The 11,894-nt window shown below is 41.9% G+C and overlaps 1 protein-coding gene across 2 annotated transcripts in view; it reads left to right on the plus strand.

Moving 5' to 3' along the window:
- The window catches only part of LOC110534212 (transcription elongation factor SPT6), a 49,841-nt gene extending 39,203 nt beyond the window's left edge, over positions 1–10,638 (plus strand). The window contains exons 34-38 of one of the 2 annotated variants that reach the window (XM_021618930.2): positions 2,102–2,214; positions 4,087–4,164; positions 4,349–4,536; positions 4,836–5,083; positions 9,536–10,638. In XM_021618930.2, coding sequence (XP_021474605.1) covers positions 2,102–2,214; positions 4,087–4,164; positions 4,349–4,536; positions 4,836–5,083; positions 9,536–9,725 — 817 coding nt within the window. In that variant the 3' untranslated portion in view covers positions 9,726–10,638. The remainder of the gene's footprint in view (positions 1–2,101; positions 2,215–4,086; positions 4,165–4,348; positions 4,537–4,835; positions 5,084–9,535) is intronic. The other variant, XM_036933320.1, reaches the window with a different exon arrangement.
- The last annotated feature ends 1,256 nt before the right edge of the window (positions 10,639–11,894 follow it).

The following is an 11,894-nucleotide window of genomic DNA, read 5'->3' on the forward strand; positions in this document are numbered from 1 at the left end:
GAGTGGCGTTTGAAACGCTATTAGCGCACACCCAGCTAACTAGCCATTTCACATTGGTTACACCAGCCATTAGGCTGATAGGCTTGAAGTCATAAACAGTGCTGTGCTTGCGAAGAGCTGCTGGCAAAACGCACAAAAGTACCATCGCTCAGTCAGACTGCTCTATCAAATCATAGACTTAATTATTACATAATAACACACAGAAATACGAGCCTTTGGTCATTAATATGGTCAAATCCGGAAACAAAATGTTTATTATTTCAGTGAAATACAGAACCGTTCGGTATTTTATCTAATGGGTGGCTTCCCGAAGTCTAAATATTCTTGTTACATTGCACAACCTTCAATGTAATGTCATAATTATGTAAAATTCTGGCAAATTAGTTCGCAATGAGCCAGGCTGCCCAAACTGTTGCATATACCTTGACTCTGCGTGCAATGAACGCAAGCGAAATGACACAATTTCACCTGGTTAATATTGCCTGCTAACCTGGATTTATTTTAGCTAAATATGCAGGTTTAAAAATAAATACTTCTGTATATTGATTTTAAGAAAGGCATTGGTGTTTATGGTTAGGTACAGTCGTCCAACAATTGTGCTTTTTTCGCAAATGCGCCATTGTATATCATCCCCCAGCGTTGCATCGATTATATGCAACGCACGACACACAAGATGAACTAGTAATATCATCAACCATGTGTTGACTAGTGATTATGATTGATTGATTGTTTTTTATAAGATAAGTTTAATGCTAGCTAGCAACTTACCTTGGCTTCTACTGCATTCGCGTAACAGGCAGGCTCCTCGTGGAGTGCAATGAGCGGCAGGTGGTTAGAGCGTTGAACGAGTTAACTGTAAGGTTGCAAGATTGGATCCCCCGAGCTGACAAGGTGAAAATCTGACGTTCTGTCCCTGAACAAGGCAGTTAACCCACCGTTACTAGGCCGTCATTGAAAATAAGAATGTGTTCTTAACTGACTTGCCTAGTTAAATAAAGGTAAATAAAAAATATATTAAAAAATCGGTGCCCAAAAATATTGATTTCCAATTGTTATGAAAACTTTAAATCGGCCCTAATTAATCGGCCAGTCCAATTAATCGGTCAACCTCTAGTTTCAATGCCACGACAGAGGGTATCACATCTGCTGCAGGCGCAGTTGATGAGCTTATTTCACGAGTCAGTTGTTAGAATGGAGCGAGCTTGTGTGTTCATGTTTCCAAGTTTCAAACATGTTCGCAAATGCCATTAAAATGGCAGCAGCGATATGACAACCAGCACATTCATGAGTATGAAATACGACTTTCCTCAGTACGAAATCTGAATTGTTCAATGTGGTCTCTCTAACATATTAACATTATATCCAAAAAGTCTGATTTTGTAACCTAATACATTCGATAATAAGCACTGAGCTCTGTTGACAGAGCGGTGTGCTTTTTCGCAACTACTTTTGATGATTTTAGATGATGTGGTCATCTGCAAAGTTGTTTCTGTGGGTCCCAAAAAGCTGAATTAACATGACACAAACTGATTTGAATGTAAAAAAAAAAGCTTGCTCAGTGCTCCGGTGACATTTCATAGAGATGCGTGTTTTGTGAGAAATCTTGAAAAAAATAGCAGGCATTTTGCATTAATATGAAAAGCATATACTAAAATATAAAAATACTACTTAAAACAATATAGAGTTAAGATAGATGTTATGTCCTGTGGATTCGCCAAAGATTATAAATTCAACTCGGAAAGTGGGCCTGTCACGTAGCCTTCATTCAGCCTGTCAGGTAGGCTCTCGATGCTGTGCAATTTTTCTTATGTTTGTCCACGTTTTTTCCTCTGGCCTCTAATTTTGGCCGTCATGCAAGGGTAAAAACAAACTTTTGAACGGATTATGATAGAGATGAAGTTTGGACCATTGGTTTTCTTAGGGGATTATCTACACAATTAACGTTATTTAACTCATTGGTCAAAATATGCGTTTTTGATTTGACACCCTCGACTAAACTCTAAACCTTTTAACTAATACAGTTTGGAGCAGCTGACTGTTCTGAGTGAGGTGATGTGTTGTATCTGAATCTGTCTTGTTGTCCTCTGCTCTGTCTCTGCAGTGTTGAGTTTGTGACCATCAGTCCTGACGGGTTCCGCTACCGCTCCCAGATGTTCCCCACAGTTAACGGACTGTTCCGCTGGTTCAAAGACCACTTCCAGGAACCGGTACCAGGTATGATGGTCGTTCCACGAGTAGAGTACATTTTGGGTAGTGTAACTTGATAAAAAAAACAAAAAAAACACTTAATTTCACCTGATGTTAACATTCTGTCATGTTTTCCCATCTCAAGGGTTTTAAATGAAATAAAATACTATAGAAAGTGCTAGGGTTGGGCCGTATCCAGATTTTCATACCATCCTACTCATCACGGGATTTAAGATATTACCATTTTAGTACACAAGGGACGGTAAACCGCAAAAACATTTAATATTACCAGAAAGCTAACAAAATTAGCACAAGTAATAGTGCATTTCCGTGGAGGCTGCTAGCTAAATATGCTAACAAGTGCAAACAAAAATAAACTAATTGCAAAGACAGGCAATCCGGCTAATAAAGTTATAGAAGTATAGGTAGTAGCTACCAAATGTCATTTTTGGTGAATTTGGACATTTACATGCGAATGTGAACGAGAGACCATGTGCAAATGACGAAGTTTTGATGCATGGAAGAAGAGCGCTGGCTCTGGAGCAGCATGTGTGTTCTTCGGCTTGCAAGCCTCCCCGTTTTTCCTCCAAACATAATGATGGTTATTATGGCCAAACAGTTCTATTTTTGTTTCATCAGACCAGAGGACATTTCTCCAAAAAGTACAATCCCCATGTGCAGTTGCAAACTGTAGTCTGGGCTTTTTTATGGAGCTTTTGGAGCAGTGGCTTCTTCCTTGCTAAGCTGCCTTTCAGGTTATGTCGATATAGGACTCGTTTTACTGTGGATATAGATACTTTTGTACCTGTTTTTTGCTGTTCTGGGATTGATTTGCACTTTTCTCACCAAAGTACGTTCATCTCTAGGAGACAGAACGCGACGGCTGCGTGGTCCCATGGTATTTATACTTGGGTACTATTGTTTGTACAGATGAACGTGGTACCTTGCTTCCTGCAATTATTTACAACTCAATTTTTACAATGAGACGCCGCACATTGACAACTCAAGTCTCTCTGAAAAAAGGGCCTTCTGATTAGTCTTCTTACCTAATGAAAGCCTATAGCCGACATAACTAAACAATACCTTTACATTCAATATTGTTTAGATAATCAAATAGTTTAATTGAAACTTAAATAATTCCCAGAATCGAATATAGGCTGCAAAAATGTATTAATTTAGTAGTCTATAGCCTAGGCTACTCAAACTTGACATGGCCTGGGTATGGTCTAAATGAACGAAAGTCTGAATTAATGTAATAATTAACTGATAATAAACCAAATTAGCCTATCATAAACAAATACCTGTTTGCACTTTAAGCTGACTGTATCAATATACTGGGTTGTTGTCCTTGTCGACAATGACTCTGAAATCCTTCCACAGTTAGGCCTATGTTAGACATTTTTGCTTGAGCTATGCTCGCCAGGAAAAGTACACTTGGAGGGGGGGGGTGAAACATAAGTTTCAGCACCACATAAATAATGGACAGTTCCTTGATCCACTGCGTGCGTGACTGGCAGCCTATATGTCCGGAATTCGCCTCAAAACAAGCTCCTGAGTTTGTAAAAATAAAATAAAAAAACATCTTCATTTTAAAACTTTTCAGACCCGCAATATAATTGTTCTGAATTGTGAGCCGACCCGCAGGTTGAAAGAATATTTGAGGGTCAACTGTCGTGAACAATGGGTATCCGACCCGATGCAGGGCACTCTCACATACACCGCCCCAATCCCGCTGCAGTGTCAGCGTCTCTACCTCGCCCACAGGCTAGGCTGAGGTTAAAAACACACGTATTTCAATTAATTTCATGATACTATTCGAATAATGTCATTATTTCAGACGCCCATCTCTACACTTTATTGTGCTATTTTGGATTTTATTGGTTGTATTTTTGTCTTCAGGCATCACCCCCAGCAGTAGTAGTCGAACACGGACACCTGCTTCTGTCAACGCTACACCAGCTAACATCAACATCGCAGGTCAGACACACACACACACACACACACACACACACACACACACACCAGAAATGTTCAATTTGAAAATCTTTTTTTTTGGTGTCCTATCCAAACAAAGATAACCCAACAGTATTTCTGACTTCTCTCTCTATCCTTCCTTCCTGCCCTCCCCCTACACATCTCTGTCTCTCTCTCTGTCTTTCAGACCTGACGCGAGCTGTCAACGCTCTCCCGCGGAACATGACTTCTCAGATGTTCAGTGCCATCGCCGCGGTGACAGGGCAGGGCCAGGGCCAGAATGCCAACACCACACCCGCCCAGTGGGGCTCCAGCCAATACGGTTACACCGGGGGCAGCAGTGGGGGTGGGGGAGGCAACTCCTCAGCCTATCACGTGAGTTTTTGTTTGTTTTGGGTTTATAGCACTAAACGTTTTCCCAGTGATCCAATAGGCTTGTATTATATTAGGGTATAATTAAGGTAACTCGCAGTGTGTAGCACCCACCTGAGTGATGCTAAGGAAGCTTGTTGTCGCAGAAAGATCATCACACATGGACCATAATCACATTGGAGAGATGAAAACCGAAATAGTGAAATATTAAAAGTGGAACGTTCTCTTTTTTTACTGATGTTTGCCACATATCAGCTGATTGATGGAAAGACTGATTAATTTACTGATTGATTAATTTGCAGGTATTTGCAACGCCCCAGCAGCCGATGTCGACGCCCATGATGACCCCCAGCTACTCATACACCACCCCCAGCCAGCAAACCATGGGTACGCCCCAGTACCCCTCCTCCACCCCCTTGTCCTCCCACGGACACACACAGAGCAGCCAAGGGCAGGGCCACAGCAGCAGCAACAGTCACCATGGACACTCGTCCAACACACCTTCCTCCTCCTCCACCTCTTCCAGAGGACGCACGCCGCAGCAGCCTAAGTAAGTAGAGATGGGGAGTGTGCGTGTGGTTTAGTTGGATGCATGGTCATGTGTGTATAAGATGGAGTTTAAATTGTGTTCTAAGCCAAATTCCAAATGATGTGCCCCAGCCTCAAGGTTTGGAGTTTTGCACCCCATTCTCTTCACAGAGCACGAGATAGCACGGATAGCACTGCACCGTTGAAGCTGCCCTGTACCTAACCCTCTAAAAGACTACAACATCCAGACTGCCCTGTACTTAACCCAGCCCTCTATAATACTTTTTACCCTTCTTGTTTATCTTTGTTTAAACATGTATCATTGAAACCAAGGCTAAAGGCCCTGCATGTACACAATCATACAATTTTACATTTCCAACGGACTAAAAACATACAATATTTACAAGCAATTAAGAAAATAACTTAGAATACACAATGATGAAAAACGAACATTCATCAGTAAAAAGGCCATTTGATCTGCCTTAGCAGCACCAAAACATCCAACTTCATTCCACAAGTAAGGTGTGGAAAAAAATCTAAAAAACTAAACGCAGATCTACCGAACTCAGTGGAAACCAAAAAGATCTCTAGAGTTAGCCATTATTTTTTATATTTGATTAATTTAGCAGACGCTTGTTTGTCTGAGACTGGGTCTGGTAGCTCGGACTTCTCTGGGTTAACAATGAAGTAAGGTATGACAGAAGTTTGTGCAAGAGGGTCCCCACAATTGTCCCCACAATTGTCCCCATGTTGGGGAATAAGAGATTTCAAAGTCTAGGTTTGACATAAAATATGTCACCAAATTACTGTTCCAAACAATCTGATCATTCACCTAATGGTGGCGTTCTAAACAATTCCCATAGGAATTTCAAGGTCTTGTGCAACGTTGCCATGCCTTCATTTTTTGTCTAACATAAATTATATGCATATTAGGAGAGAACTGAAGTCTCTACCTATCCATTAATGTACATACAGTGGAAACGGCATGTGATCTTCAGACGCCTTGACTTTTTTTGTTACGTTGCAGCCTTATTCTAAAAATGGATTGAATAGTTTTTTTCCCCTCATCAATCTACACATAGTACCCCATAATGATACAGCAGAACCAGTTTTTGATATTTTGGCAAATGTATAAATAATAAACTGATAACACATTTCTATAAATATTCAGACCTTTTACTCAGTACTTTGTTGAAGCACCTTTGGCAGCGATTACAGCCTCGAGTCGTCTTTGGTATGACTCTACAAGCTTGGCACGCCTGTTTTTGGGGAGTTTCTCTACGATTCTTCTTTGCTGAACCTCTCAATTACTCTTCACTGCCACTCCTGCGTTGTCTTAGCTGTGGACTTAGGGTCGTTGTCCTGTTGGAAGGTGAACCTTTGGAGCAGGTTTTCATCAAGGATCTCTCTGTACTTTGCTCTTTATCTTTCCCTCAATCCTGACTAGTCTCCCAGTCCCTGCTGCTGAAAAACATCCCCACAGCATGATGCTGCCACCACCATGCTTCACCGTAGGGATGGTGCCAGGTTTCCTCCAGACACGACTTTGGCATTCAGGCCAAAGAGTTCAATCTTGGTTTTCATCAGCCTTTTTGGCAAACTCCAAGCGGGTTGTCATGTGCCTTTTACTGAGGAGTGGCTTCCTTCTGGCCACTCTACCATGAAGGCCTGATTGGTGGAGTGCTGCAGAGATGGTTGTCTTTCTGGAAGGTTTTCCCATCTCCAAGGAGGAACTCTGGAGCTCTATCAGAGTGATCAGGTTCTTGATAACCTTGCAGCCCATGGCCCTTCGCCCCCGATTTCTCAGTTTGTATGGGCGGACAGCTCTAGGAAGAGTCTTGGTGGTTCCAAACTTCTTCCATTTAAGAATGATGGAGGCCACTGTGTTCATGGGGACCTTCAATGCTGCAGAAATGTTTTGTTACCCTTCCCCAGAGCTGTGCCTCGGCGCAATCCTGCTTCGGATCTCTATTCCTTTGACCTTGTGGTTTTTACACTGTCAACTGTGGGACTTGATATAGGTCGAAGGAAAACATTTTGAATCTCATAGCAAAGGGTCTGAATACATTTTCAGTCACCTTGTCTGAAGGACAAGTGGATAAAAAGGTTAATGTCAAGCCCTACATGTTTATTTTTTAAATTCTCATGGAATGTAGGCCTACATTGAACACCACACATTTGCTGCCTGAATGATAGAACATTTATTAACATGTTAAAATGTTATGGTGGTAGGCCACTCTGGTTAAAACTGTTACTTAAAGCGTGTACAGTCTGTGTTCACAGTAAACGCTCACCTGAAGTTGCACAGAATTTTCTCAATGTTCAGGTTTGCGCTCAGCAGACCTGGAATTTGCTCACTGACAGATTTTTTGTTTTTGAGGGAACATTGGTTGGGGGTACTCGAGGACCAGGGTTGAGAAACACTGAGCTAGATCAACAGTGCATGTGGAGGATGCCTAATGTAGATGGAGAAAGAAATGCATTGCTTTACAATGACCATTAGGGTGTACCATTTCCAAGCCTATTTAGCCATACTCTATGAATATGACCATAGCACATGATTTATGGCCTTTGTATGGCATTGCCAGCAGTAAGATTTGAGTTTGATTTGAGCAGTAAGCTTTCAAATGATATGTCTCTTTCTGTTTTTCGGACAAAAAATGTGTGTGGTGGGGTGTCCCCCAAAGTCGTTGGACCCGGTACTTGCTTTAACAACCACTCGAGTTTAACAGGTTAACTAACTCATCAATTTACTTTTTGAAAGATGGCTTTTCGTCAATTCAGACACCCAGATATTTAGACGCGGGGACACAATCAATGTATGCACCGTCCAATGTTCTTATTCATAAATCGCCAGATACATTTTTAAGCGTTTTTTGGAAAATAACATATGCTTAGTTTTACCTGTATTAAGTACCAATTTTGGTTCAACAAAGTCTTTCTGCAAGGCAAAAAAGGCAGATTGTAGTTCTGAAAGAGCCTTGTCAACGAAAGGGGCAACAAAATACACAACCATATCGTACGCATACAATTGGAGGCCACAATTTCTTACGGATGTTGTTTATATAGATAGTAAAAAAATACAGGGCCCAAATTCTGCCCTTGGGGGACACCTGACAGCACCATCAGAATAAACACGTTGTCTTTAATGTCAGGTAGTTTTCAAACCAATTGCAGGTAGCCTGACCCAGGCCAATTTCAGACCGTCTACGAATTAATAAGGAATGGTCAACAGTGTCGAAAGCCATCAACAGGTCTATGAAAAGGGCAGCACAATGCTGTCTCTTGTCCATGCAATTTACTATGTCATTTATCACCAAAGAAGCAGCAGATGTAGTGACTTCGCCTGAAACCAGACCGATGGACACATTTGAAGCTAGAAAATATCTAATTTGAGTGAGATCGGGCAGTAAATATTCTTGTCAGAGCTGTCACCACCTTTGTGAAGAGGGGGCACATGCTTCCAGACCCGGCAGATAGCACCCGAGATAATTGTCAGCTTAAAAATATATATAAATGATTCCCCAATTAGAGTATCAGAAAGCTGCAGCAAGAAAGGATCAAGCAAATCAGCCCCAGTGAGGTAAATCCCCACAACAGAAAAATGCTAATTTTCGCTTTTGGCAACATCTATAACCAAAAACAAAAAAATACATTTGGGGATAGGGATATTTAGAGAACGTGATGCCACAAGTTTATTTCAAATATATAGCCACCCCTCCTCCTGTTTGTTCTGTCACACCTGAAGATGTTGTAATTAGCACTGTCAATATCCTTATGCGGGATCGAGACATTTAGCCACGTCTCTGAGAACCAAAATATCCCGGCTCATGTCATGCACCCAGATATTAAGAAGGTCCAGACGTTGCATGCTGAAATGTAACCAGGGTTCTAAAGTGCGACAAAATATTTAGCTGTGTGACCAGCAGTTTTATTTTGGGAGTGCTATGCGACTATGAAAAATATCTTGCATATAATAGTTGTACTAATAATCAGGCTTCGCTGTACCATTGTTTCCAAGTGCCCTAGAGAAACAAGCCAGTGCAGATTCATTAAGGTCATGGTTGCACCATTACTATAGCGAAACTGGATTGTTTCTATCTCAACCAGGTCAAAGATCTAAATCATATTACTGGCACAATATTTGTATCTTCCTATATCGCATCGCCAGGACCACCTTTTACATTCGTAAGCCATGTCGTAAACGGTTCTAAAACTACTTGCACATTGACGTCGTAAACCATCTGCCCTGTACCTAACCCAGCCTTATAGAACACTACATTATCCAAGCTGCTTTGTAACTAACCCAGCCTTATAGAACACTACATTATCCAAGCTGCTTTGTAACTAACCCAGCCTTATAGAACACTACATTATCCAAGCTGCTTTGTAACTAACCCAGCCCTCTAAAACACTACATCCATCCAAGCTGCCCTGTACTTAACCCCACCTTCTACTCTGTCTCCCCCTGCAGGTCGAGCGGCAGCACGGCGGTGGACTGGGCCAAGATGGCGGAGCAGTGGCTCCAGGACAAGGAGGCGGAGAGGAAGAAGCAGAAGACCCCCAGGATGACCCCACGGCCTTCCCCCAGCCCCATGATCGAGAGCACCCCAATGTCCATCGCTGGAGACGCAACACCCCTTCTGGATGAGATGGACCGATAGAACGGGCTGGTGGGGGGGCACTGTATCCCCCCCCTTATCCCACTCCTTCCGAATATACCACTCACTCTGATCAACTCATCCATCCGTACGCCTGCCTGCCCCCTCAAAATTGACCCGTTCCTTTCAGATTCAGAGCCTCCTTAGCTTCCTCTCCTCCTATCCCACTAGCTAACCCTCCTTACCCACTTCTTGTGTCCCATCGGAATCCGTTTCTAGCTACTGTGTATCTAGCCATGATTGTCTCCCGGCACATCTCTTCTTCAGTCTATCACTCACTCTTTCCTCCCTCTTTTTTTGCCAGCCACATCATCCAGTATTTTATTTAGTAAGGATATTACCACTGTCAGGCAGGCAGAGTGTCGACACCAAACACTTGAAATAAACTGCTGACAGATGGAGTTATAGGACATGGACCTAATGGAGAAATTGTTTGTTGTCAGACAACCTTTCTCCTTTTCTTTTCCTTTTAATAACATGCGATAGGGTATGCTGTGCTTCCTTTTTTTCTCTTTGATTTTTAAGCAAAATATTTTTCAACGTTTAGGGGATGGTGACGAAAGGGTCCGATCGGTTGGCGGGTTGTTGTGTAACGTTCCTTTGGCTGTGTAGACCCGCCCCTTGCCACCCTGGTTATCAGTGGGTTGTGGCGAGAGGCAGCCGAACTAGCATTTCGAGGGGCCAGTCAGGAAGCTTGTCTGCGTTTTTGTATTGATGCATCGGAACTAATAAAGACGCTGTTTTCAGTATGAACCCTAACTCTGGACTGTTCACATTGTCTGTCAAACCTATGCTTATGCATATGAGTCTGGTATTGATCCCCCCAAAAATGTGCTATTGAATATTAAGAGCTCTGTCCTTATTTCAACTAATATGTGGTGAATTAAACCTTGTGATGATGGGAATGATTGAAACATGAGATTTATCCTTGTACTCTTCCATACAAACCCTACTGGTTAGTCATTGTTGCATTCATTGTACCAACCCAGACTTGAATGGTTTGTTTTAACACAGACTGACGGACACAGGGATATGTGGATGTAACATGGTTTACTAGTATGTCTCTCTTTTGATCTGTCTCTTTGGGAGACCAGAGAGAGAGCTACTAGGCTTTGTTCTTGTTTCTTATTCTAACCATGAAAATAGTACTAATGGTAACCATGGTAACTGATACCATGACAACACCACAAACTAAAGGAAGTAATGATTGACAGGAGCTGACAAGACAGTAGACTGTTGGGTTGGGACTAGGTTTTACCTTTGAACTTTTTGTTTTGCTGTGAACTTTTTTAGATCTTGATTGCTTCAAATACTTTATCGTTGCCTTTAAATCATCATATGAGCATTTAAGCCTCTTTTGGGTATTCGGGCGTTTACATCTATCCCTTTTTCATATAGTCCCTAGCCACTTCCCCCAACTCCTGCACCCTTAAAATCCACTCTTTGAAGCATGTCTACAATTCATCTTCTTAAAATCAGAACTTAAACCCTAACCTTAACCGTACTGCTAACCTTATAATTAAGCATAACCTTAAATTAAGACCCCAAATATTTGTTTTTAAGACATAGCCAATGTTGACTTTGTGGCTGTGGTAACTAGTGACAACCTGCGTGTTGTTGCTTTCATCTTCGCCGTCATTGTTTTGGTCATTGGACTATTGGCTGTAGTCATTATCCAATCGCGTCGTAGCACTGCTCATACTACAAGACGCACGTCCAGAATTTTGCACGCAATAAAATTATCATGACGTCCGACGGGTCTGGAGAACGGAATAGCCATCAACTGGGCCTCCTTCATTCATCTGGGACGACAACGAGGCGCAATAGTTTCGTGTATGCCTTGCATAAGTGACACAAAAACACATCTATTGCATTCTGGGGATGTTTTTTTGTTGACTATTTGCTCTGTCTGTATACAGTTGATTGAGTCGCTGATATATTGTACAGTTGTGGGCTTCATTTGTGGATGTGCGATGTTATACAAGGATTACTCCTAGGATCAAAGCATGTTCCACGGAGAATCCTCATTTTTATAATTGCTCAGGCTAATAATTGCAAATGAGGTCTAGTTCTCAATCAAACTGACGGGGAAAACAATGGCTTAGTCCAGGAGTATAGGTTTTATCTATAGGGCTGGGAAACTGGTCCCACGTTTCTATTTGCAATATTACT

The sequence above is a fragment of the Oncorhynchus mykiss genome, chromosome 10 (assembly GCF_013265735.2).
Source record: "Oncorhynchus mykiss isolate Arlee chromosome 10, USDA_OmykA_1.1, whole genome shotgun sequence".
NCBI classification, from domain to species: domain Eukaryota; kingdom Metazoa; phylum Chordata; class Actinopteri; order Salmoniformes; family Salmonidae; genus Oncorhynchus; species Oncorhynchus mykiss.